The sequence below is a fragment of the Vulpes lagopus genome, chromosome 18, assembly GCF_018345385.1.
Source record: "Vulpes lagopus strain Blue_001 chromosome 18, ASM1834538v1, whole genome shotgun sequence".
NCBI lineage: Eukaryota > Metazoa > Chordata > Mammalia > Carnivora > Canidae > Vulpes > Vulpes lagopus.
The window spans coordinates 42487614-42513489 of NC_054841.1; the positions used below are offsets into that span (position 1 = coordinate 42487614).

Consider the following 25876-nt stretch of genomic DNA (forward strand, 5'->3'; position numbering starts at 1 on the left):
TTTAGTTCATAGGCTACCATCCCATGAGTTGCTACTTCCAGACATGATGGAGAGTATGATGCATCTTCCAGAAAATATGAACTCGAATCTGAATCCAGTAACTGGATGAGTCATGGGGTTTCACCCATTAGGGGAGGAGGTGAGTCTACATTAGCCAAGTGTGTATATTTCTGATGATTATATAGGAAAAGGAGAATGTACAGATGTTGGTTCACCAAAGGGGTGGACTATAGTGGGATATTAGGGTTACTGTTTAACACACATCTCCCCTTCTCAGGATAATAATCCTGATTCTGTTCCAGTAATTCAACTTGATCTCATCGCTTGTATGGTTTAGAGAAAGCTAACTCCCCTCCCAAATCTAGGACCAGAGTGTACTGCCAACACCAAGCTCATACCAGTGACCCTGTGTAGACCTTCAAGTCTGGATGGGGATCTGCTTGAAACTCCTTAGAGACACGTTCTCTCTCCTTCCTTCTTCTTCTGGGATAGAATGTGGACGAATATGAGTCCTGAAGCAGCCGTTTCACTGTCATGAGGGAAACCAATTGAGACTAAAGCCAACACAAGGAGGAAAAGTTGAAAGAATTAGAGAACATGGAGCTGTGGCCCTGATCGCACCATACTCATCCTCATCCTTAGGCTTTTGAGTTACATGATGTCCTCTTTGATATTTGATCCAGAAAACTCAAGTTTTCTGCTATGTGTCACTAAACAACCAACTACTGGGGCACTGGGTGGCTCATTCTCTTAAGTATCTGCCTTCAGCCCAGGATCCTGGGATTGAGCCCCACCAGGCTCTCTGTTCAACAGAGAGCCTGCTGCTCCCTCTCTATCTGCCGGTCACTTCCCCTGCTTGTTCTGTCTCTCTCTCTCTCTCTCTCTCTCTCTCATTCTCTGCCAAATAAATAAAATCCTTCAAAAATAAAATAAACAACCAATTATTACAGAGTGTGGTAAACGCTAAAATAAAATTATGAAAAAGTATTGGTAGCAAAGAAAGAAGGTGGGCTAATTAGCTAAGAGGAGAAATATTTCTTTTTTTTCTTTAAGACAAATTTATTGAGATATCTTTGACTTACAGAAGTTGTTTATATTGAGGTGTATGATATGATTGACATATACACACACTGAAAAGATCACCACGACCAAGTTCAACAACTTATCCCTCAGTTCCATATGGGTATCCTTTTGTGTATGTGTGCGTGGTGGGGATATAATTTAAGATCTACCCTCTTAGAAATTTTCAAGTAAAAAAAAAAAAGACAATTGATTTTAAAAAATAATAAAAAAATTTAAAAAAGAAATTTTCAAGTATACATTATTGTTAACTGTTATTATCGTGCTGTATATTAGATGTCCAGAATTAATCCATTCCACATAACTAAAGCTTTGCATCTTTTGACCAATATATCCTCATTTCTCCAACCACAATTCTACTCTCAAGAAGCACTTGTTTCTTTAAGCACTGCGGGTGGAGAGATTAGCAGAGAGAAACTCATGCAGTTGTTAGCATTAAACGCACTCCTTTGGTGGAATTTACTGGACTCATCCGAGCCATCACTATATATCTCTTCAGTCCATCCAGGTGGGAGTGGCTGTATTGAGGCCTTTAGTGTAGGGCACTGCCCTCTGACATCTCAAAGTCCCTAATAAATATTGAGTGATGGAAGGAGACCTGCCATCTGTTGCCCCCATCCCTTGGCAGGGCAGTCCCCCGGTGCCCCCTCTCCCATGAGCAGCCAGCCACCTCCTAATCCTGTTCCTCCCTCTGCTGTTACAGAAGATGGATCACATGTCTCCTAGGCTGAGAGCCTTCCTCTCTGAACCCATCGGAGAAAAGGATGTTGCCTGGGTAGACGGGATCAGCCATGAGCTTGCCATCAATTTAGTCACCAAAGGTTTCAACAAGGTAATTCATTTTTTTCTTATTGCCCCAAATTCACTCCCAGACCTCTGTTCCTCTAGTCCTGCCAGATGGCAGTTGCTGCTACATGTCCCTGCAAGGGGCCGTCAGAGAGCAAAGCCACCACTTGGCAGAGCGCCACTTGCTTCAGCGCCACTGACCCCTCATGCTTGGGCAGCCTCGAGGGCCAGTAGATGATGGGCAAATTGAATGGCTTTGGCTCAGAGCAGCTGGACCGGGCATGACTCACTTGGTGTTCAAACACGCAGAGGTCGACAGAAGTGAGCCAGCCGCCGAATCTGGGGCTGAGCTCTCAGGATGGATGATTTGGATGCACTTTCCACCTCCACAAAGAGACTCATGGGGTCTCGTTTGCCCCACCAGGGCACCAGCTTGGCAACGCCAGGTGGAGTTACAGCAGGGTAACAGTAACGGCAGGTGCGGTCTACACCAGAGTAAGAGGATGTGAGTTGTTCTCAGATGTCACTCACAGCCCAAGAATGACCTCAAGGGTATCCAGTGGAATCTAAACATTCTTTTCTATGTAGTTATTTGTTTCTATGATGCAGCGAAAGCTGCTTGGAGCTTTAGGAGTTCGATTCGGAAGAGAACCTAAAGAGAGCCAGCACATACAGAAGTGGATGGAAATGCACTCCAAGTGTTTCACACTCAGTTGAGAGGTTTCGTGCACTACTATCCATACCACTGCGCAGGAAGATGTTACAGAGACACCAGCGAGGCAGGGAACGCTTGCATGCAGGGCTGATAATCAGTTTGGTGTGTGCCTACACAGTGCGTGGCTGTTGCCAGGGGGCTTCTGAACCACTGGGCCTCTGGTTTTCGAATTGACATGCTGTTCATACCAGTTGTTAAATATTCTGAACATCACCTCAATCTACTGGCCTATTTAAGATCCAATAGATGGTATTGTTAGGCAGTTGGAGGTCCGTGATTGAGGTAGGTTTGATTCTTTCCTCCCCAGATAAAGGAGATGGGACCATCCCCCAGCAGGTAGTGAAGTAAGCAAATCTGGCTAGGGAAGAATTTTTTTTTTTAAGATTTTATTTATTTATTAATGAGAGACACAGAGAGAGAGACAGAGACAGAGACAGAGACACAGGCAGAGGGAGAAGTGGGCTCCATGCAGGGAGCCTGACGTGGGACTCAATCTCCGGTCTCCAGGATCATGCCCTGGGCTGAAGGCAGCACTACACTGCTGAGCCACCTGGGCTGCCCCTAGGGAAGACATTTTAAATTAAAAATTCCTTTTTGAAAGATATGATTGCCCCTTTTTCTTTTCTATTGTGGTGTAACTAACGCACCTACATTGATGTGAAGTGTTCAGCTCAGTGCATTTTTATATATATATGCTCATGGAGCCACTCCTCAGATCCAGTGATTGGATACCTCCAGAATCCCAGATGACCCCCTTGTGTCTCTCCCCGCTTGATGCCATCCCCCATTCTCAGGGGTTCCCATTATTCTGGCTTCTACTACCTTTGATTTAATGTTTTTTTGCTGTTGTTCAGCCATACTCAGCATTTAAAAAATATTTTTATTCATATACAGTGAATTTCACCCTTTTTAGTACATAGTTCTGCAAGGTTTGACAAATGGATGCAGTCATGAGGCCACTACCACAATCAAGGCATAGAACATTCCTCTGTGCCCTTCATACTCCCCACCCTCAGTCCCTGGCAACCACTCATTTGTTTTCTGTCCCTGTGGTTTTGTCTTTTCCAGCCTGTGTTTTTAATGAGGATTACAGGTAAGGCGATAGGCATGTTTAAGATAAAGAAATGAATGAATAATGGGAAAATTTTAGGCATCCCAGAACTTGCTACACAGAGTCAGGGCTGTAGAGAAGAAATTATGCCTCTGTGTGGCCAGGTCCCTCTTATGTTCAAGACCTGGTGAGCACGGCGACCAGCACACCGCTTTTAGGCCCTCTTCATTCCTAGGGTCACTAATTCCAAACACTAACATAGGGGATTTCACCTTTCTCCTTTGCTTTGAGCCCCTCACTCACCTGTGGATGAGATGAGGGTCTGTATCTCCACTTTACAAAAAAGAAGACAGAAGAAGAGTTAGTGCTTTGATCAAGGTCCCAAGTGAGGATGAGAATGGCTGTGGATAGTGTTGTCACAAACCATGCAGGAAGATCTGGATCCTGGTGGTTACCATCAGCAGGGAGGGGGCTTACCCTGGGATTCGGCGATGAGACTCCGTATCAGGCTAGAGCCTGGCTGAGCCTGTAAAAGGTTCCAGGAGACACGATGTGGCACCTACGATGGTGAACAAATGCTTCTGAGTGAGGACCAGTCAGCAGAAAGGGCCAGCAGGAAGAGCCTCCAGGGCAGGCAGACCCTGCAGGGCAGGTGTCTCAGATTTAGCATATAAAAATGCATGCTCCTATTTTTTTTTTTTTTAGACTTTTAGTTTTAGAGCAGTTTTAGGTTCACAGCAAAATTGAGCAGAAGATGCAGAGATTTTTCCCAGGTATCCCTTGCCCCCTTCTACATATACACCTCTCTCATGAGCCCCACCCCAACCAGAGTGGTCCATCAGTACCCGTCAAAGAATTTACGTTGATACATCGTAATCACCCAGGGTCCATAGCTAATATCAGGGTTCACTGGCAGAGTTCTATGGGTTTGTACAAATGTGTAATGACACATATCCATGGTTATGGTAACAGAAAGAGCTGTTTCACTGCCCCCAGAATCCGCTGAGCTCCAGGACTTTTATACCCTGTCTGCAGGAGACCTTAGGGAGAGACACCTTTCTGGGTCTCATGCTATCCTTTGTCTTTGCTGGCCTCTGCTGAGATATAGTTGTCCCCTCCCCCACCCATGGCCTGACTTTGAAAACTATCGATTCTTCTATGGCTTCACCCAAGTCTCTTCAGGACCTCCAGTTATTTTGCACCTGCCCTCTCTCAGGCAGTCAGCCTTGGCAGTTCTAGATCTCTGAGAATCTAGATCTCTGCTGTCTGAGTGGCCACTGTGGCCACAGTGGCCACTGGCCATTTATACCTATCGAGCATTTGTCTGAATAGAGATGTTTTATGTATATGAAGTACACACTGTGATTTTTATAGATTTAGGATTTTACAGTACCCCTCCCAATGCAAAGTGTCTCATCAATAGTTTTTTTTTTATTGATTACATGTTGAAATGATAATGTTTTTGAAATATGGGAGGAAATAAAGCATATTATCAGAACTAATTTCACCTGTTTCATCCTCCCCCCCCTTTTTTCCTGTGGCTACTTGAATATTAAAAATTATTATTATTATTATTAAGATTTTATTTATTTATTCATGAGTGACACACACAGAGAGAGAGAGAGAGAGAGAGAGAGGCAGAGAAACAGGCAGAGGGAGAAGCAGGCTCCAGGCAAGGAGCCTGACGTAGGACTCGATCCTGGGACTCCAGGACCACACCCTGGGCCAAAGGCAGGAGCTAAACCGCTGAGCCATCCAGGGATCCCCAGAATACTAAAAATTACATATGTGGCTGGCTCACATTAAATTTCTACTGGACAGCACTGGTCTAGATTTAACGACAGAAGGGCTATGAGGGACAAAGGAATGATCGTGAAGGGAAAATACATTGGTGCACAAGATGTCAAAAGGCTTTCCGTGGCCTGGCTCTAGCTCTGTCTTATATTACCCATCCCTACCCACTCCATACCCAAGCCGGTCTGTCCATGAATCACGAACACATACAGGACACCCACCTGCAGGCCTCCCTTGAAATGGACATTCACTCCCTTCCCCACTCCATTCACAACCGACCTTCTCTGGGAAGAATGCCTTCCTTCTGCCTGCCCACCCCACCCTAACATGCTTGTGTTTCTGAACACTGAGTATTCAGTAGGACCCCTTGCTGTGACATCTGTACTGTTGACTATTTTTTCCACATGTGGCCTGAGAACCCACAGTCATTAGCTAGAGAGGCACAGCTTGCCTTTGGGGCTCTCCCATGTGAAGCACAGGATGCTTCTACGATCTTTGTACTTCTCTTTCTCCCTGTGAAAACCCTGCCCACGGATGAGTGAATTTCCAAGCACTCAGTAAATTCAGAGACTTTGAGCAGTGCCTTATGGGAGCAGGTGCATTACCGTGGGGATAACCCTGAAGTTATCTAACAGCGAGGAGGTTAAGTTTACCACCCCAGAGAATCTGGTTTGATTCAGTGCTCTTTGAAGACATTGTAAAGTCATCCCTGAGCCTAAATCTTCCTCCTGAAAGATACTTGGAAGATCAGGGAGGGATATATGGACTACCTGTTCCCTAAGGCTCTCCTAGTAGCAGAACTTGTGTATGATGTTCACTCCATGTCAGGCACTGTCCTCGGTGTATTACTTACATCTTACTGAGTCATCAAAATATCCTATAAGGTATACTATTTCACCTTCCTTTTACTGATGGGGAAACAGAGGCACATAATAGTCACATGACTTACTCAAAGTCACTCGGGGTGAGAAAGGCAAAATTCAAATCTGGGCAGACAGTCCCTGGGGGGGTGGGAGGTAGTAATGCAGAGGCCCCCACAGCCTGATGTCTGGGCCCTGCAAGGAGTCAGTCTCAAAGACTGGGGTTACCCCGCATAGGGTTGCCAGATAAAATTCAGGAATCCACTCCATTAAAACTGAATTTTAGTTAAACAAATAATTTTTTTAGTATATCTCAGTGAGACATGAATCAGAAAGAAGAAGGGGCAAGCCCTGCAATGGATCGAGCATTCACACTAGAGACAAGGAGATTTAAACCAGAAATTCCCCAGAGGTACTGAATTTTCAAGATTGTCCCGGGCTACCGGCAGCCACGAAGGCTGAAGAGAGAGCCAACATCTGGCTACAGAACGTTATTGTTCATTCTACAATGAAGTCTTTTTTTTTTTAAGATATTATTTATTTATTCATGAGACACAGAGAGAGAAAAAGAGAGAGAGGCAGAGACACGGGCAGAGGAGAAGCAGACTCCATGCAGGGAGCCCAATGTGGGACTCGATCCCCGGTCTCCAGGATCAGGCCCTGAGCTGAAGACGGCACTAAACCACTGAGCCACCGAGCTGCCCACCACAACAAAGTCTTGTGGCCACGTGAGTACATTCACTCTAGTCTCCAAGGAGCTAGCAATCTGGGCAGAGGCATCAGAGAAGCCTGAGAATCAGAGAGGGCCAAGACCACAGATCTCCATTTGAAAAGGCCAGGTGACGGTCTGTAGGTACACTTGTGGGGAGCATTGCATAACGTGCAGGGTGTCAAATCACGATGTTGTACACCTGGAACGAAAGTGTGTCAACTTTCCTCAAATAAAAAAAATGTTAACAAAAGAAAAGAAAAGGCCAGGTGCCACGGTGAAGATGGAAAATTTAGATTGGCATGGGCCAGGACCAGCACCTAGCGCTAACTGAAGATATGAGGTCCCTGGTTCTCATGTAACTGAGGACTTCAAGATACAGTCGCAGCGCAGCCTTAAACCAAGGGGGTCTCTGTCGACTGAGGTGAGGCCCTTCTTCCTGCAGCGTTCCTGGAAAATTTGCCTCTGGGCCTACATATCATGCACTCCCTGGCTGCTGAGGCTGGTGCAGATGGGGAGGCGCTGATCACCTCCAGCAGCTGATGCCAAGCAGTGGGGCCTCCAAAAGGGCCAAGGCTGACATAGGTGCCAGGCCTGATGCCGACCAGTGGGATATGCAAGGTCAGGGCTCAGGAAAGCAAGAATCAACTTCTCAGATTCTCAGTGATTCCATCTGGAGAATGGAACTGGGTTAAAAATGTGCCAGGGGTCTGGAGCCCACTGAAAGCATTCAAGCGCCACTTACTATTATCATTACCGTTACTATTATTTATCAGTATCACTAATGTTCTCTCTCCCTGACCAGAGTTCCTTGTTCCCTGACCTCGTTATTCACCTCTGCACCCCCCACACCCACTGCACAACTGGCTCACTTTCAATAAATGTTCATTTTTTTCAAAATGTTGAATTAAAAAACATCTCCAAAAAATCACCACTGAAAAGATGAGGATGCTGATAAAGTAAAACGAGATCCTTCTAAGCAACAATATGGCTTTTCTAAAAAGATGATTCAAGTAGCAGTTTAAAATGACAGTGACATCCTGGCTGTTTTTTTTTAATCTTTTCAACAACTGGACTATGACTAAAAATAAGAAACCTCAAGCGCCAACAGCTTGGGTACATTTTACAACTGCCATTCAGCTTTTATTTAATTTCTTTTAAAAAAAATATATGTTCCCTTTGGTTAAGATGAAGTTTGCTTTGTTTTATGTAATTGAAGGTAAACAGACAGCAGCAGGTTTTCCTGGAGAGGGCCCAGGACTGTGGGCGTGGACACTGGTTCTCGTTCATTCCACGCTGGAGAGCCTCCAAACCAGCCTCAAGAGATGGCTGTTTATATGTCACCTTAAATCTCCAGGCTTCATCATTTAGTGGCTCAATCTGTGGCCACGCAATCTCGGGTGTCTTTTCTCCGTGTAGTCTTGCTCCTTGTCAATAACCATGTGCTAAAATTAAAGAGATAAATTAAAAGCTGTAGGGCAGTAGTTAGAAAGTTAGAAAATGAGAGAACAACTTATCAGCCCTGGTGTACTTAATATCAATTCTGTGCATTTTTCATGCACACCGACTCTTCAGAAAGGAAAGATGGGCAAAGTTTATCGTGCTTTACATTCTGTGCTTCTTCCATAGGCGAAGCATTCTAGGACAAATAAGGAATTTGCATTTTCCTAATGTTCTCACATTGAATCCACTTAATTCAACTTGCAAGGGGGGACAGGTCATGTGGTGTGGCTTCAGGTGATGCAGAAACTGAGCCCAATTCTTGGAGTTCTCACTTGAGGTTAAGTGAGTTGCCTGAGGTCACACAGCTGGTTTGCAAGAATAAATTGGTGTTAAGATGTCCTTCATCTACCCATCCCACGAACAGTGGTTCTTGGTTGAGGGAGAATTCATCCCCAAGGGGATATGTGGCAGTGTCTGGAGACACTTTGATTGTCACAATTTGGGGAGCTAGGGACAGCTACTGGCATCTAGTGGGTAGAAAGTGGGGATGCTGCTAAACTTGCTGCAATGCACAGGACAGTTCCCACCCACTCCAACAGCACAAAATTATCCACAATGTCAACAGTGATGAGAGTTAGAAACTCTGTAAGATCTACTAAGAAAGTGATGGGGTGGGGAGCATCTCTGATTCCTCCTTATGTGTGTATGCATGCACGTATGTATGTGTGTGTTTGTGTGTGTGTGTCTGTGTTAAAAAGAAATACTAGGGGCTCCTGGCTGACTCAGTTGCTGGTGCATGCAACTCTTGATCTCAACGTTGTAAGTTTGAGCTCCACATTGGGTGGAGAGATTACTTAAAATCTTTTTAAAAAGAGAGAGAGAAACACTAGATCAGAGGCCAGAAGGGAACATCAGAGGCCAGTAGGCTCTTGCTACTCAAAATGCTGTGCCTGGACCAGCATCTGCTGGAGCATGTTCAAAATGCAGACTTTCAGGCTCTACTCCAGATTTAATGAGTCAGAACATCCCTTTTAACAAGGTCTCAAGTAATTTATGGCATCATTAAACTTGAGAAAGACAGATCTGGTTTACCCCAGGCTGGACAGACCCCTACCCCAACCTGAGAGAGTGGAAAAGTGAGCATGTATGAGTGTGTACAAGCCAGGGGAGGGGGCAGAGGGAGAAGTAGACTCCCCAGTGAGGCGGGAGCCTGATGTGGGGCTCGATCCCACCATCCCGGGATCATGACCAGAGCTGAAGGCAAACGCTTAACCAATCAAGCCACTCGGGCATCCTTGAGAAATGCCATTTAACTTGGCCTCACATCTCGCCAAAGGCCAGTCGCAGCATCCCCACTGCCCCAGCCAGGGTTTCAGGGCCTGCTATTATCCTCCCTCAAACCTGACCTGTGCCCCTTCCTCTGATTTTCACTCAAGTCCTGGTGTCAGAGAAGAGCACCTCTGGGCCAATTTATTATAACGTTTCCCATTTTTCTCCCTGCCTCACCCCCTCCTCACAGGCCTACATCCTGTTGGGACAGTTCCTTCTGATGCACAAGAATGAAGCTGAATTTCAGAAGTGGCTCATTTGTTGTTGTGGTGCCACCGAGAGTGAGGCCCAGGAGAGTTCTCACTGTCTGAAGGAGTGGTGCTCCTGCTTCCTCTAGACACACACCTCCTTGCCCTAATGCCTGGGTAAATGGCACACTCTGCACTGGCACCCAGGCTTGGGGTCATTATTTTTGTGTTTAACTTTAAGGATACACGTTCATCATACAGAGTAGTTCAAGAATATAAGAGGACAAACAAAAGACAAATGATCCCCAAATTCACTATCTCAAAACAACTGTCATTCACCTTACATGAATATCATGCCAAATATCTTGGCGTAAATTTTTATAAAAGAATCTTTTATTTTTAAATGGGGTTTAAGTTTTAAGTCAGTGTATTGGTTATCTATTGCTGCATAGCAAATGAACCCAAAGCATAGCAGCTTAAAACAATTTTATCTTACACAGTTTCTTAAGGGTCAGGAAATGAGAGTTACTCAGCTGGGTGGTTCTGGCTCTGGGTCTCCCATGAGGTTGAAAACTGCCAGCTGGGCAGCAGTCATCTGAAGGCTTGACTGGGGCTGGAGGATCCACTTGTAAGTGGTTGAGCACACATGGCTGTTGACTGGAGGCTTCAGCTGCTCTTGGCATGGGCCTCTCCATAGGGCTACACATGGCATAGCATGTAGCTTCCCCCAAAGCAGCTGACCCAAGAGAGAGTAAGAGAGTAAGCAGGAAGCCACAGTGCCTTTTACGACCTCGTCTCTGACTCATACTAAATCACTTCTGCCTTGTTCTATTTTTAGAAACAAGTCATTAAGTCCTTAAGAGAAGAAAATTAAACTTTCTTGAAACAGCAACCAAGATGGTGGACATATTTTTAAGAGCATCATAGTCAGGTTTCTGATATATAACTTATATTCAGTAAAACTTGCCCTTTTTAGGTGTGTAGTTCTATGACTTTTGACAAATGCACTTTCATTGCCCCAAAGAGTTCCATAATGCTCTCCAATAGTCATCCTATGCCCCTCCACAGTCCTTGCCAACCAATGATCTGGTTTTGTCCTATAGTTTGGACATTTCCAGAAAGCCAAAAAAATGTAATCACACAATATGTAACCTTTTAAGAGTACCTTCTTCCATTTAGCAAAATTCAGTTGAGATAAATTCACTATTTGGCCTTTATAAATTCAGGAGAATTTTGGCAGATGTTGTTGGTGCCTGGCCCCATATCCTGTTTGCATTCGCTTTTCTAGTAGGGTCCAGTAACTTCCCTCAGCAAGCACCTGCCAGCAGAGATCTCGAGTTGCAAGAGTGGGCATCCACCCATGCACAGGGCAGGAAGGCAGTGCTGGGGAGTTAACACCCACTAGTGGGTGGAAGTTGATGGGTAAATGCCTCAGCTTCCTCGTATTTTGGGTGGGACAGCTCTGAGGTGGTATCTCCCAGCTCCCCAGCAGGGTTGAACCCAGCTTCCCACAGTGGCCCCCTGCCCTCTTAACACCTCCATGCATTTGCTTTCTTCCCTTCCCACTCTAGTATCAGGGTTTTCTGGGATTATCCCTCAATGGAATATTTAATCTTAGGCTCTGTCTGGTTTGAGAAGAACCCCACTTAAGGCAAAAGTGTTAGAATTTAATTTTATTTCAACAGAAGAAGAGAAGTGGAACTGAAAGAATTATCAAACTTCCTTGAATTTTTTTCTTCATTACTAGATAAGTCTTTTCTAAATCAATTTATTTCGAGTATAAAGAATAATATGGGGAAAAGTGTAAGAGAGATTAATATCATTAGGTATATATTTTAAAGTGTTTTTAAATATTAGATGGTATGAATTCCCACTTTATAAAAAGAAAAGTAAAAAGAAGGTAGCACTCTTAATTCTCATTTTTAAAAATTGGTTTTAGTATTATTCTTAACTTGTCAAGGTTTATAGCATTTACACATTCCCTGTAAGCATAATCCCTGCAGTTGTTCAGTCTTAGTTGTATATTTAAGAGTTTACCATCAATTCTTGTTGGTATAATTATTTTAAAAACCATAGCTTTGTCACTCCTGAATTTTTTGTTTTGATACATCTTCCTGTTGGTTGAGTTGGATGATTATATTAGTCAGATTATGCGGCTGTAACAAACAATCCCCTAATGCTTAGTGATTTAGCCAACAAATGTTCATTTCTCTGTTAAGCTTCATATCTAATATATGCCATCAGGAGAGCTGTATCTGTTGTAATCTTTCTGAGAGTGAGTTAGATAGAAATTCTCTTTCAGTACATGCTTGGGTTGCCTGGCTGACTCAGTCGAAAGAGCATGCAACTCTTGATCTCAGGGTCATGAGTTTGAGCCCCATGTTGGGTATAGAGACTACTCAAATAAATTTTTAAAAAATGCTTCCATGAGCCTCGGTGTCCATCGAAAGATGAATGGATAAAGAAGATGTGGTTTATGTATACAATGGAATATTACTCAGCCATTAGAAACGACAAATACCCACCATTTGTTTCGACGTGGATGGAACTGGAGGGTGTTATGCTGAGTGAAATAAGTCAATCGGAGAAAGACAAACATTATATGGTCTCATTCATTTGGGGAATATAAAAAATAGTGAAAGGGAATAAAGGGGAAGGGAAAAAAATGAGTGGGAATATCAGAAAGGGAGACGGAACATGAGAGACTCCTAACTCTGGGAAACGAACTAGGGGTGGTAGAGGGGGAGGTGGGCGGGGGGTGGGGGTGGCTGGGTGACGGGCATTGAGGGGGGCACTTGATGAGATGAGCACTAGGTGTTATTCTATATGGAGGCAAATTGAACACCAATAAAAAAATAAATTTATTTTTAAAAATGCTTCCATGGGTACCACAGCAGTGGCAAGGTGCCCTGGTGAATTACACACTATATTTCAAAGCCTCTACCCAGACTGATATATTCTACTTATGTTCACATTTCATTGTAAATGAAACAACAAAGCAAATCACATGGTCATATTTAAGTTCAAAGGGTCAAGGACTCTTCTGAATTCAGAAGCAGCAGAAATGTCTGGTGACAGCACTAATCAATACCACAATCATCAATCTGGTTCAATAATTTTTCCCTGGGTGCCTCACAGGTGTTACATTTCCTAAGTTCATAATGTGATTAGGATATTTCCATTGGGATCTGTTTAACTCTTTCTAGCTCTGCTTCTTTAGCTGTTCCCGAAGAGAGTCTAAGAAGAAGAATTCCAGGTGAGCCATCTGACTGGCCCAAAGATTTAAACAGCTCCATCTCTTGAGATATCAGGTTCTGGCCACCCAGAACCCTTCCCTGCTCCCTCCTGTCTAGCACACACTTGGATTAACCCTCTACTGAAATAGTCATGGGATTTAGAAGTCACTCTTTTTTTTTTTTTTAAGATAAATTTATTTGTTTGTTTGTTTTAGAGAGAGAGCACTCACATGCACATGCAAGTGGGGGGTGGGGTGGGCAGAGGGAGAAGGACATTGAATTTGATGCAGACTCCACACTGATTATGGAGCCCGGCAAGGGGCTCGATCTCATGATCCTGAGATCATGGCCTGAACTGAAACCAGGAGTCAGATTCTTAACCGACTGAGCCAGTCAGGTGCCCCACAGTCACTCATTTTTTTAAGACAAGAGCTAGTTGGCTCTAGGGAAAGGAGAATGGGAAGTAGTCCTGTCCCTCACTCTATTTCCACATACCTCCCATATTGCTGAAATTCATCCCTTTAATCAGGTTGATGTCTAGGATCATGTAGGAAGATAACAGAGCTGAGAAACTTGGGAGGAGATGGGCTTCCAAGATTAAGGAGCCTCTACAGACATTGAAAACCAGAATAGATGTTCCTTGTGTAGTGTAACTGGTGAGACACTGAGGATGAACCCTGTTCACTCATGATTTACTTTACAGACAATAAGAATGCTCCCCATCAGCCATTTATTCATTTGTATTGATTTTAGTCTTTCTCATAAATAAAATTATTGGCTTCAAATTCTTCACCTTCTCCCTGTATTTTCCACCTTTGTCAGGGGTTTTGCAGTTCCTCCCTCTAGAGGCAGATTAACTCCCAGTCCCTTGACTTAGACTTGGCCATGTGACTTGCTTTGGCAAAAAGTATGAGTCTGAAATGAAAGCATGCCAGTTCTGAGCTTCACTGTGTATTTCTACTTGCTCTCTCATGTCTCTATCAACATCGAGAGAAGAACTAGATCCTTGGATAACTGCTGCCCCTTCAGGGTCCTAGAATGAAACCCAGTGAAACTGATCTGAGCCCAACATGCAGCAAGGACCCGAGGCCAGGCAGACCTGAAGTTTGATGAAAAGCTGCCAAGCAGAGCCCACCCTGGTCAGCCAACTCTCAGCCAACTCACAGATGCATGAGCAGGAATAAAGGATTGCTATACAAAGCCACTAATGTTTGGGACAGTTTGCTACGCAGTGATATCTAACTGATACACTCCTCCTAGTCTAACATGTCCTTACCCCACCAAATGGTGTTGCATTAAAGCCCAACCAAACCTTTCAATGGAGCAGCAGTCCAGAGTGTGTGAAAGAATATTGCCTCTGAAGGCAGCCAGGCACAGGTATGAATTCCAGCTGTGCCAATGCATTGGCACATTATCCTGGTAAGCTACTTGATCTCACTGAGCCTCAGTTTCTTCATCCATAAAATGGGGGCAGGAAGGTAATTACCCTGCCTTGAAGGCTAGATTAATTGAAATAGTATATGTTAATGACATGGTTCATAGTAGAAGCTCTGTCTTTGTTCTAAAGGCTCTCCTCTGAATCTGACCCCCTGAGTGCTTGGTTATGTCTTGATACTTGGGAGAGAATTCATAGCTGTCAGTTGGAAGGGAACCCAGCTATCAGCCTACCCAGTTCTGTTCCAGTATACGAGTACAGAACACTCTACACTCTTTAGGGACCACACATTCTTTAATGAGTGGGTAAGAAAGGACAACCAGTACAAATCAGATTTTGACTCGGAACCTACAGGGCCACCTCAGCCCACTGATCCCCAAAGGCATTTTCAAGGACACTTAAGAGGGGTGACCATGTACATGTGTCCTCAGCCAGGTCAAAGGCTCATCTACTTGGCAGGACAGTTTTAATGATTTGGGAAAGGATTGGTGCCTGAGAACATTTACCAATCATTATGGATTTAAGCAGCATGTTAAACAGAAGCCAAACCATGTGGAAGGAAGAGGGGTCAAGAATTGACTCTTAGCCCAATATGTGTAGTTCGGAGTATCTGTGAATCAATAAATGATTCCAGTTAGTATTTATGGAGAGTCCAAGGCTCTGAGCATGGTTAGGTGCTAGGGGAAAGGCAACGGGGATAAGAACAAGTTTCTCTGGTTTCAAGCTTAATAATACATTAAGCTTAATAAGATGATTGGGAGAAGGGAGGGAAGAGCAGCCAACGTGTTAGGAGGTAGATATATTTTAGCTTGCACCATCCCAGAAGTATACCTCAAGACAAAGTCCTGAAGGAAAGCTTCCTTTTCAAGGAATCTCCCAGGAAATTCCATTATGGGAGTGGGCAGTGTGGCAGGAAGGAGAAAGCAACCAATAAAGATCTTCCATCTCTGGCACCATGGACAACTGGACCACATCCCACCCAGGGAACTCTGGGAGCCAGTGTAGATCATGCATTCAGTCACCTCACCCTGGGGTAGCTAAATACCTGCTCTTATTAGTCATTTGTTGAGGACTGCTCCCACAGGAAATTAATTCCTTAGCTCTTGAACCTGCCACATGGGGAAAGTGAACCTCACCGAGAAGGAGGTCAGGCACTGGCAGCTGGAGGTCGGCCCAGCCGCATGCACTGAAGTAGTAAAGGTGAGGGCACACAGGGTGTGGGGCACCCATAGCTCCTGGTACAGGCTGGGTTTTGGAGTAGGACAGGTCTGGCTTTGAAAGCAACCCATCCCTCACCAGTGGAGCGGTGGTAAGCCTTTTTGGAAAGTCACCCTGTTGGCCTCACTACTTATCTGTAAAAGGGTGATGATGATAGTATCTTTACTCAAGCCCTGGGAAGATGAACATTCCTGGCACTTAAGAGCTTCATGAATAGTAGCTCTAAAAGCCTAAGTATTGGGATGCCTGGGTGGCTCAGTGGTTGAGCGTGTGGCCTTTGGCTCAGGATGTGATCCCAGGGTCCTCGGATCGAGTCCTGCATTGGGCTCCCCACTGGGATTCTACTTCTCCCTTCACCTATGTCTCTGCCTCTCTGTGTGTCTCTCATGAATAAATAAATAAAATATTTTTTTAAAGCCTAAGTCTTAAAATGTGTAGCACTGATGGTATATTGTTATTTATAGAAAGGAGAGGTAGGGTTGGATGAGAGTAGTCAGGAAAGGCTTCTAGGAGGAGGTGACATTTGAGCTTGGTGTTAAAGGGGGAGGTCAGGATTGAATAAAGGGGGAAGAAGAAGGCAGTGGGAAAAGGAGCTATGAGGGGACACAAAACCAACAGGCCCAGAGAGAGTGAGTTGAAGGAACCTATTGCAGGCTCTCTGTCCTAGCAAGGTTAGTGCTCAGCAGCAGTGAGTGGGGACAGGGACCTCATCGATGCTGATGACCCAGAATAGGTTATAGGAGTCTTGCTCCCTGCACCTGAGAAATCCTGTAGTAGCTGGTTACTACAACCAACAACCCTTTACTCTTCCTTGTATCCACACCCTTTACACAACTTTGCAGCTCCTCCTGCCAAGAGGCAGAGTCTACCTCTCTTCCTATTGATTCTGGACTAACCTCGTGACTTGCTTTGGCCAAAAGAATATGGTGGGTATGACACTGTGACAGTTGTGAGCCTAGGCTTCTGCTTGCTCTCTTGTACCCCTGTGACACCCACACAAACAAGCCTGTGCTAGCTCGCTGGAGAATGAGAGACACATGGGCCACTTGTCTCCATTGCCTCATCCAACAGCCAACCGACAGCCAGCCATCAGAGTGAGGTCATCCTAGACCAGCCAACCCATCAGCTGAAACTCAGATGCATGAGTGAGTCTAGCTGAGATCAGCCATGCCTGGCCTAGAGCTGGAAAACCACCCAACTAACCTACAAACTCATGTAAAGAAACCCTATTGTTTTAAACCACTGTGTTTTGGTGGTAGTTTGCTATGCGGCTAGAGCTAACTGCTAGAATTCCCATGTGAGGCTTCAGAGTGTGCAGCATCCCAGGTGTAAGATGGAAAGCTTCCACTTCTTTTTTAGAGGGTACCCAGACTAATATTGTAATAAATGGTGATAATGGGAGGGATCCCATGGCTCATACACAGAAGCCAAGCAACCATGGTGGGGTGGGAAAACCATGGAAGCTAAGCTTTGAACCAAGTATTTTATAAAGAGCATGGCTCAGAGTGGAAGAAGGCAGGATGAAACTGTGATTATCTAAGAGGGGAAGACAAGAATTATCAATGGTGTGACCAGTTGTGGAAGACAGGTGAATAAATAATGAATAAATGAATAAAATATTTTTTAAAAGCCTAAGTCTTTAAATGTGTAGCACTGATGGTATATTGTTATTTATAGAAAGGAGAGGTGGGGATGGATGAGAGTAGTCAGGGAAGGCTTCTAGGAGGAGGTGACATTTGAGGGTGATTAGTCTTGGGAATTTCTGAAAGAATACTGACTCATGAAGGTAAACCTTTTAGCAAGTGTTTCTGGAAATATGTGTGTGTGTATGTATGTGTGTGTATGCCTATATATGTGTGTGTAGAGAGATATATATATACACATATACATGTATATATTGTGTATATGCATATATGTGTATATATGTTTCTACATACATGCATGTATATATGAGTATGTATATGGGTGTGCATATGTAGATATACAATTTTTAAATGTTTCCTGCTCTAAATACAGAAATGTGGAAATAGAAATGGTTGAACCCACACTGCAACAGGCACTTTGCTAGCACCCCAAATTCTCCCAGGGTGAGTGGAGGCACTTTTCTCTATCTTATAGATGAGAAAACTGAGGACCAAAAAAGTCAAGGGACATGGCCACACTAATCTTATGATTTTCTTCAAACCGGGTCTGCCTGGCATTAAAGCAGTGCCTGCTGCCTGCAGAGCCACCCTTGATGGTGGAGAGGGGGGCATATCTGGCAATTCAGATGTGTTCTCAGTGACACATACATAGCACCTACCAGGGACATATGGGCATTAGAGGGGATAAGGGAGGCCCATTCAAATGGCCATGGGAAGATGACCTACAAGAGACTGCGCCTTAGTCCTTGGGATGTATTCTGTGTGGCCAACCATCACCCCCGGATCCTCCCATGTCACTGGTCTCACATCATGAGCTGTTGCTCTAGGCAGAGGGGAAAGCTCCTCTTGAAATTATTTGGCTTGGAGACTTAGGGACCCCCTCCTTACTCCCCCCCCCCCCACTTTCTAGTTCTCCCCTTTCTTTCCTAAGATTAAGGTCACTTTAGAGAAATGGAAGTCACTAGTTATCTTTACAGACTCATCCTTGCCTATTTCTACCAGATGCTGCTTTGCTGTTGTTTGGTTTTCTCTCTATAGTCAATTCTCTGGTTTATGATTGAGCAAACTATGCTATTGTATTGCTTAACCTGGCCCAGTGACTGGATCTTTTGGACCAGAGTGAGGAGCTACTGGATAGTGCCACCGAGTGGGCCTGGGAACCATGGACAAATCACTTGACTTGTCTGTGTAATGAGGAGAATATCTGATTCTCATGTCTCCCAGCTTGGCTTTGAAGAGAGCTCAAAAATAAACATAAAGACATTTTAAACATAAAAGGAGATAGGGTGGCTGACAGCAGTGTGAGGGGTAGTTACTGCCCTGTTTCGTTCTGGACAACAACTACAGGTGACTAATGGCAGTGGCACCTCTTCAGATCTCACCATTTACACACATTAGTTGGTACCAGCTAGGTTGTGCTGTGACAAAAAAAAAAAAAAAAAAAAACCACAAAGACCCCACAGAGCTTTATGTCCTACTCACGTCACAGGCCCATCTCAGGTCTCCTGGCTCCAGTCTGTGTTGCCATGACTCTAGGACCCAGGCTGACACAGCAGCCCCATCCTGAACATTTGAAGTTTACCTCAGCAGAAAGAGCCCTAGGGATGGCTCACACAGGCAATTATGTACTCTGGCTCAGAAGTTACATGTCACTCTCACTAACAAATAATTGGCCAGAGCTAGTCATGTAGTCCCACCCAGCCCCAATGGGACCAGGCAGTACTGTCTGCTGGAAGAGGGGAGAATGGAAAATTAGGGCAAACATCACAAATCACTGCCAAATCACTTTTTGGGAGGAGGTGGGTGATATTCACAGAAAGTCCCCAAGAAGGTTCCGTTCCATGCCATACTTGTCATTTTGCAAATTTGCCACCATCACTGAAATATAGGAGAAAATTGATAACTCCTCCTCCACCAAAAACTACCATCCGATTTTTTAAAAAATTTTTTATTTATTCATGAGAGACACACAGAGAGAGAGAGAGAGAGGCAGAGACACAGGCAGAGGGAGAAGCAGGCTCCATGCAGGGAGCCTGATGTGGGACTCGATCCCAGGACTCCAGGATCACGCTCCGGGCTGAAGGCAGGCACCAAACCACCGAGCGACCCAGGGATTCCCTACCATCCAATATTTAATTGAATTTCTTTTCAGTCTCTCTTTAATGGCATGGTTATACATTCATTAATAATAGCTTTATTGAAATATATTTCATACAGCATAAAATTCACCCTTTAAAAGTGTACAGTTCAGGGGTTTTTAGTATATTCACAGAAATTGTGCAAACAATCACCACTATTTAATTTCAGAATATTTTTATTACCCCTGAAAGAAAACCTGTTAGTAATTGGCAGTGGCCCCCCAACCCTCCCACCCAGCCCCTGGCAGCCACTCATCAACTTTGTCTCTGTGGATATGCCTATTCTGGACCTTCCATGTCAATGGAATCACACAGTACATAGTCTTTGGTGACTGGCTTCTTGCACCGAACATCAAGGCCCATCCGTGGTGTAGTGTGTACATGTGTCCATGTTTACCGTGTACGTATGTACATTTTAAAAAACATATCTGGATCCTATTAAACATCAGTTATCCTCTTCCTTTTATGTTTTGTTTTCTCTCATGAGTCAATCTTTGAAAAACAGTTTTTACCATTTTTATAGCAATTCATTAGACTTATGTGCAGTACTATGTGTTGAATTGTGCCCCTAGTTTTGGACTCTTAGGTGTTTGCGGCTTATTTTTAGCATTATAAACAAAGCTTTTATGAGTAGCTGTACATTTCTTATTGAATGAATGAATGAAGCCATAAATATAAATATGTATAACATTTCTCATTCTTCCCTTAAGGAAGATGCTAAAAATGAGTCTAAATGAGTGAATAAACAGGAACATTTTTAAGGCTTTTGATTTTTAAAAAAGATTTCTTTATTTGAGAGGGGGGAGGGACAGAGAGAGAGGGAGAGAGAATCCCAAGCAGACTCCCCACTGAACGCAGAGCTCAATGTGGGGCTCAATCTCAGGACCCAGAGACCATGACCTGAGCCAAGATCAAGAGCCGGCCACTTAACTGACTGAGCCACCCAGGCACCCCTAAGGCTTTTGATTGTTAATGCTAATGCTTTTCTAGGAAGCTAAGCCAATTTGCTAAACGTGGTTTTGAGTTAATTCAACCACATCTTGCTCAGAGTTAACCCAAATTCCTTACCGTGGCCCAGGAGGCCCTGGACAATCTGGGTACACTACTTCTCTGGCTGCCTCTTCTCTGCCCCACCTGCTCTCCTGCTCCAGCCGCTGGCCTCTGTTGGCCCTTAACCACCCGGGCCTACTCTCCAGCAGGGAGCTCAGGGGCCGCACAATGGCTGTTCCCTGTGCCTGGAATACCCTTCGCTGGTCTCCCTATAACTCATTCACTTACTTCACCATCAGAGCTGGCCTGGTGCTGGGCCTGGGGGAGGCACTCAATAAATCTGTGTTGAATTGTGCTAATGGCTAGCACTCAGAGCCTGCCTTATAAAACCAGTGGCCCACTCAACCCATCTCCCTAGATGGCAGTGGAAGCTCTGGTTTTTAAACAAGTCCTCGTCAGTGGTTCCTTCCTGACTCAGCTCTGGAACAAACTAGACAGGTGGCTACCTCCAGAACTGTTTGTTCCACCAAACAGTGAAACCTGGAAGGGGTGAACCCTGACAGAGAAGCCACCTTCTCTGGTGACTGGGGTTACAAAGATTTGTTTCTGAAAGGAGAGCAACTTACCAGGGCCCCCACAGCAAAGAGCCCACCAGGGGCCCAGCCAGCCTCCAGCCCCTAAACTGCTTCTGGGACAGACCCCCAGGTAGTGAAATCTCACCAGCACTTCCCAAGGAGCAGGCTCCCCATGCCCAAAGAGGGACATAGCCCATAGGCCTCCACAGAGTGGCTGATTTCCTGCATAGCCTGTGCTGTCCCACAGGCAAGGGTCCGGAGAGGAAACTCACGGGAAGCTGGGGAATCCCTTCTTTCTCCCAGTCTGCAGGGAACCCCTCAGGAGCCTCCCATTGTGGGACATTTCCGGCCAGGCTCCTGGGGTTTCCACTGCAGACAGAAGATCAAAATTCCAAGCCCATACAGCAGTGTTTTTAAAGGGTCTGTAATTCAATGGGCAAACATGTCTCATAATAAATAACTTCAGAGTTAGGCCTGCATCAAGGAAGCCAATTCAGAACCAGTCGAGATCCCAGAGTAGTTCCCAAGTCACCTCCACCAGCAAGCAGGGCCAAAGAGCTTTCGCTCCTAATTTGCCCTACCCAGGCCCCTTGGGACCCAGCCACTGGGTGGGGGTGGCTCACATTACTGGCTCAGAGCATTCTGGAATTCCTCCATTAGAATGGCCACTAGTACCCAAAATGTTTTCTTAAGTATTCTCAACATGGCAAATCTCTGTCTTCTGAAAATCCATTTGAATTTTGGGAAGAATGGAGTTAATTAGAGCAAAATTATAGAAATATGATGGGTAATCAAGTTATAGAGCACGATCTCTTAAAAAAATGTTTTGTTCAAGTGTAACAGACACACCAAGAGAATTTTCAGAAACGGAATACCACCAGGTGACCACTATCCAGATCAAGAACAGAATATTACCAATAGCTCAGAGGCCCTTCATGCCCCTTTCAGACAGGTTTACCTCCCCTATGTCTGTTGTACTCACATCTAGCAGCAGAGATTGTGTAGACTGTTCTTGAGCTTGATATAGTGCAATATGTACACTTCTGTGTCCAGCTGTATCCATGTTACATGGGATTTATTATGGTATTCATGTACAATATTCATGTATAATATTGCAGACAGCAATGGCTGTATGCTATTTCATTGTATGAATAGACTAATTTGCTTATTGACTATTGCAAATGATGCTACTGAGAACATTCTTGTATGTGTCTTTTGGTGGAATGTATGCACTCATTTATCTTGAGCATATGCCTCAAAGTGGAATTGCTAGCTAGTGGGCTATGTGGAGCTAAGATAGTAACTGAAGCAGCTGGGTGTCATATAATAGGGAATGGTGGGGAGTGTGGCAAACTGGAGCATCTCTACCTCTTGAAAGAGAGCAGCTGACACTGAGCTCCCAGCTGGTGGTGGCTATATTGTGATCTCCTTCAGTTTTTCAGGAGTTGCCAGAAACCCAGATTTTCATGTGAGGCTTCCCAACTTTTTAATGTTGTAACAAATTCAAAAAGTTTGAAAAATATTGTACAGGGCAAAACATGTGGATAATTGTAATCTGCCTCATAGCCAGGAATTTGCTACCTCTGGCAAGCTAAACAAAGATATGGTCAGGGACCCCAGGGACCTCAACCTAGTTGTGGTCAGAGGGTGGGGGAAGTGGAGAGAGCTTTCTGAGAGGTTTGATCCCTGAGTGGGGTCTTGAGAAGGAGAAATGAGGGCAGGAAGGTGGGGAAAGAAGAGGGAGGGAATGTCTAGCACAGGAAGAGATAACAATCTGACCCATGCATGGGGAATGATAAGAGAACCTTGGAATTTTGAGAGATGGTGTACCTGCAGTGCAGGTTACATGTGGGGATGGAGACTTCTCCATAAAGACGAGAGTGTAGGGATCCCTGGGTGGCGCAGTGGTTTGGCGCCTGCCTTTGGCCCAGGGCGCGATCCTGGAGACCCGGGATCGAGTCCCACGTCGGGCTCCCGGTGCATGGAGCCTGCTTCTCCCTCCGCCTGTGTCTCTGCCTCTCTCTCTATCTCTCTGTGACTATCATAAATAAATAAAAAAAAAAAAAGACGAGAGTGTCAGTAATAGTTTACCATATGCCAGGCATTGTATTAAGCACTCCTGTGCATTTTTCATTGCATTGTCATTAGTAGAAGTTAGAAGCATTGCTTTTTTTGTAATGGAGAGAATAAGACACAGAGAGGTTAAGTTTTTTTGCCCAAAGTCATATACCCAGTAAGTGAAGAAACCTAGACGCAATTGGAACCTTATTGCAGCTAGGTGGGGTGGGACCAAATCAATCAACATCTCATGTGTCATTCCCAGATCTTTAAATTTTGTCCTATGATGGGAGACACTGGAGGGTTTAAGCAGGGAGGGTCATGTCGCTATGAACACAGCATGGAGAAGGCAGGGGGAGGGAAAGTAGAATCAGAGATGATTGCAGGAATCTGGGTAAGAAATGGCAAAGTCCCAGATAGGACAGTGTTAGGGCATAAAATTGGGAGAGATTTAGGAGATATTCTGTTAACTACTGTCCTTCCCAGACTTGGGGACTGATTGGAAGTGGCAGGGGTGGAAAAGAGCAAGAAACACGTCTGTAGGAGACACTGATAAGTTCTCTTTTGGACACATTCAACTGGAGGTGTCTGTGTAGTGTGAGGACCAAAGTCTTATAAGCAGATGGCCCACTGGTTCTGAAGTCAGGAAGAAGAGGGAGAGGGCAAGAGATGAGTTTTGGTGGTCACCAGAACACAAGTTGAAGATACAGGTAGAAAAGAGGCTAGTGGGAAGAGGAGTGGAGGTAGGACAGATTTGGGGGATCGGGCTCCCTATTGGAAGCCTGCTTCTCCCTCTGCCTGTGTCTCTGCCTCTCTCTGTGTGTCTCTCATAAATAAATAAAATCTTTCTTTTTTTTAAAAAAAAAAAAAAAGGACAGATTTGGAGGGGCTGCAAGGTTCAGGGCAAGATGGTGTAGATGGACACACTTGGACATCAAGAAGGAGCAGTCAGAGTTGTGGCAGGGACTCTGCAAGAGAGTGGTTCCATGGGCCATCCAGTGAGGAGAGAGTTTCCAAATGGCAGCATCAATTATTCAGAGGCTAAGCAAGAAAATAACCAAAAAGTCCATGAGGTTTGGCAACAAGGATGCCACTAGTAACCTTAGTGGGGCTCCTCTGGTGGGGACACTGGCAGATTGGGGTGCACAAGGTGGGGGAGAGGAGGTAAGGGGAAGGGAAATGATTAGGAAGCACAGGGACCAGAAGCCTGCCTCACCCAGGGCCCCTCAGGAGGCTTTGACGCTGAAGGCCTTTCAGCTTTCAGATCAATGCCATGTTTAATGGCTGGTTTTTTTTTTTTTTTTTTTAATACATGTATATTTGTGTGTCAATCTCCATTATTTGACTAGCTTTTGGGAGGAAGCCTCTCCATTCCTTTATCATCTTCTTGAAGAGTGCTTGCTTCTGCTTATAATGCTTATGTTCATGCACACCATTTCTTGATCCAATTTCAGGCTCATGTTCTTATGATGGTTCTAAACCCTTATGGTAGAGGTTGGGGGTGAGCAGATCCATACTTTTCAACTTTTCACATCACATGAAGTGATCTAGAATGGCATGTCCACATCCAGACTGGGAGAGCTATGACATGTTGCACTGCTCATGTCCGCTCCAGCATCTGCCATCAGTGGCTTGACAAGGAAGTCAAGGTGTTAGAAAATTCAATGCAGTGACTCATGTCCTCACTGATTTGTTAATATGGGCCAGAGGAGCAAGAGGTAGAGCAGGCAATAGGAAGGAGCCTCTAATTGAGTTGGCATGGAGTTAAAAATGCATTTATCTAAATGCCATCCTTTGGAGAAATTTCTCAGTATTGGCTTTGGCTTTGATGGCTGATACATAAGAACAACCACCTAGGCATGCCCTAATATAGATTCATTCATAGTTTTTTTTAATGGCTACAAATTATTTTACATTCCTCCCATCAAAAAACCAGGTATAGAGTCCCATTTAACTGCTTTGACCAATAGAATACCCTGGAGGCTCTGCTTTGTGACTTCTGAAGCATGAAGCTCTAGCCCAGTTCACTGAAAGGCTAAACCACCATATAAAGAATCTGATGACCCTGAGATCACCTGGCTAAGCATCCATACAACATTCTTAGCTCAGCCCCACCTCCCAACCATTCCAAGTCCAGGCACCAGCTTTGTGACTGAGGAAGACCTCTTGGAAGTGGGTTCTCGAGGCCCAACCCAGCCCTTTGATATACCCCTAACCACTCCAGTCTGCCCAGCTGAGGCCCCAGACATTGTGACAGAAATAAGCTATTCCTGTTGGGTCCTGTCTGAATCTGTGGGCATAATTAAGTGGTATTGTTTTATGTCTCTAGGTTTGGGAAGTCCATTGTGCATAATAGATAAGAATTATCTTGGATAAGAACCTATTATGTATTAGGTGCTATTCCAAGCACTGCAGATAAGCAATAAGCAAGATAGGCAAAGTCCCATGTGGGGCTAGCACTCCATCTGGGGAAGACAGATAATGTAAACAAACACTGAGTTGGTAACTCGATTCAGAAAAATAAAACCAGGGAATGTAGCAGTGACTGTCAGGCTACATTGGGGGGGGGAGGGGCGGTGACAGGTCCAGGGAAAATCTATCAGAGGAGGTAATATTTGAGCTGAAAGT

General features: G+C 44.7%; 1 protein-coding gene and 1 long non-coding RNA gene across 2 annotated transcripts in view; one reads left to right on the forward strand and one right to left on the reverse strand.

Annotated features, from left to right (window-relative positions):
* The first annotated feature begins 1786 nt into the window (after positions 1-1786).
* BANF2 (BANF family member 2) lies at positions 1787-10104 on the forward strand. Its single transcript, XM_041733328.1, has 2 exons — positions 1787-1912; positions 9958-10104. Exons 1-2 carry the CDS (start codon positions 1787-1789, stop codon positions 10102-10104), a joined length of 273 nt encoding a protein of 90 aa, XP_041589262.1.
* Positions 3084-25876, reverse strand: part of LOC121478339 — a 37646-nt gene continuing 14853 nt past the window's right edge. Inside the window, exons 2-4 of the long non-coding RNA XR_005984454.1 lie at positions 4110-4191; positions 3936-3965; positions 3084-3142 (exon numbers count right to left, since the gene is read on the reverse strand). This is a non-coding gene — a long non-coding RNA (uncharacterized LOC121478339). The remainder of the gene's footprint in view (positions 3143-3935; positions 3966-4109; positions 4192-25876) is intronic.

Coding starts and splice junctions, on each gene's coding strand:
- BANF2 (XM_041733328.1), top strand. CDS start 1,787: ATGGATCACATGTCTCCTAGGCTGAGAGCCTTCCTCTCTGAACCCATC. Junction 1,913..9,957: donor TCACCAAAGGTTTCAACAAG/GTAATTCATTTT, acceptor CCCTCCTCACAG/GCCTACATCCTGTTGGGACA.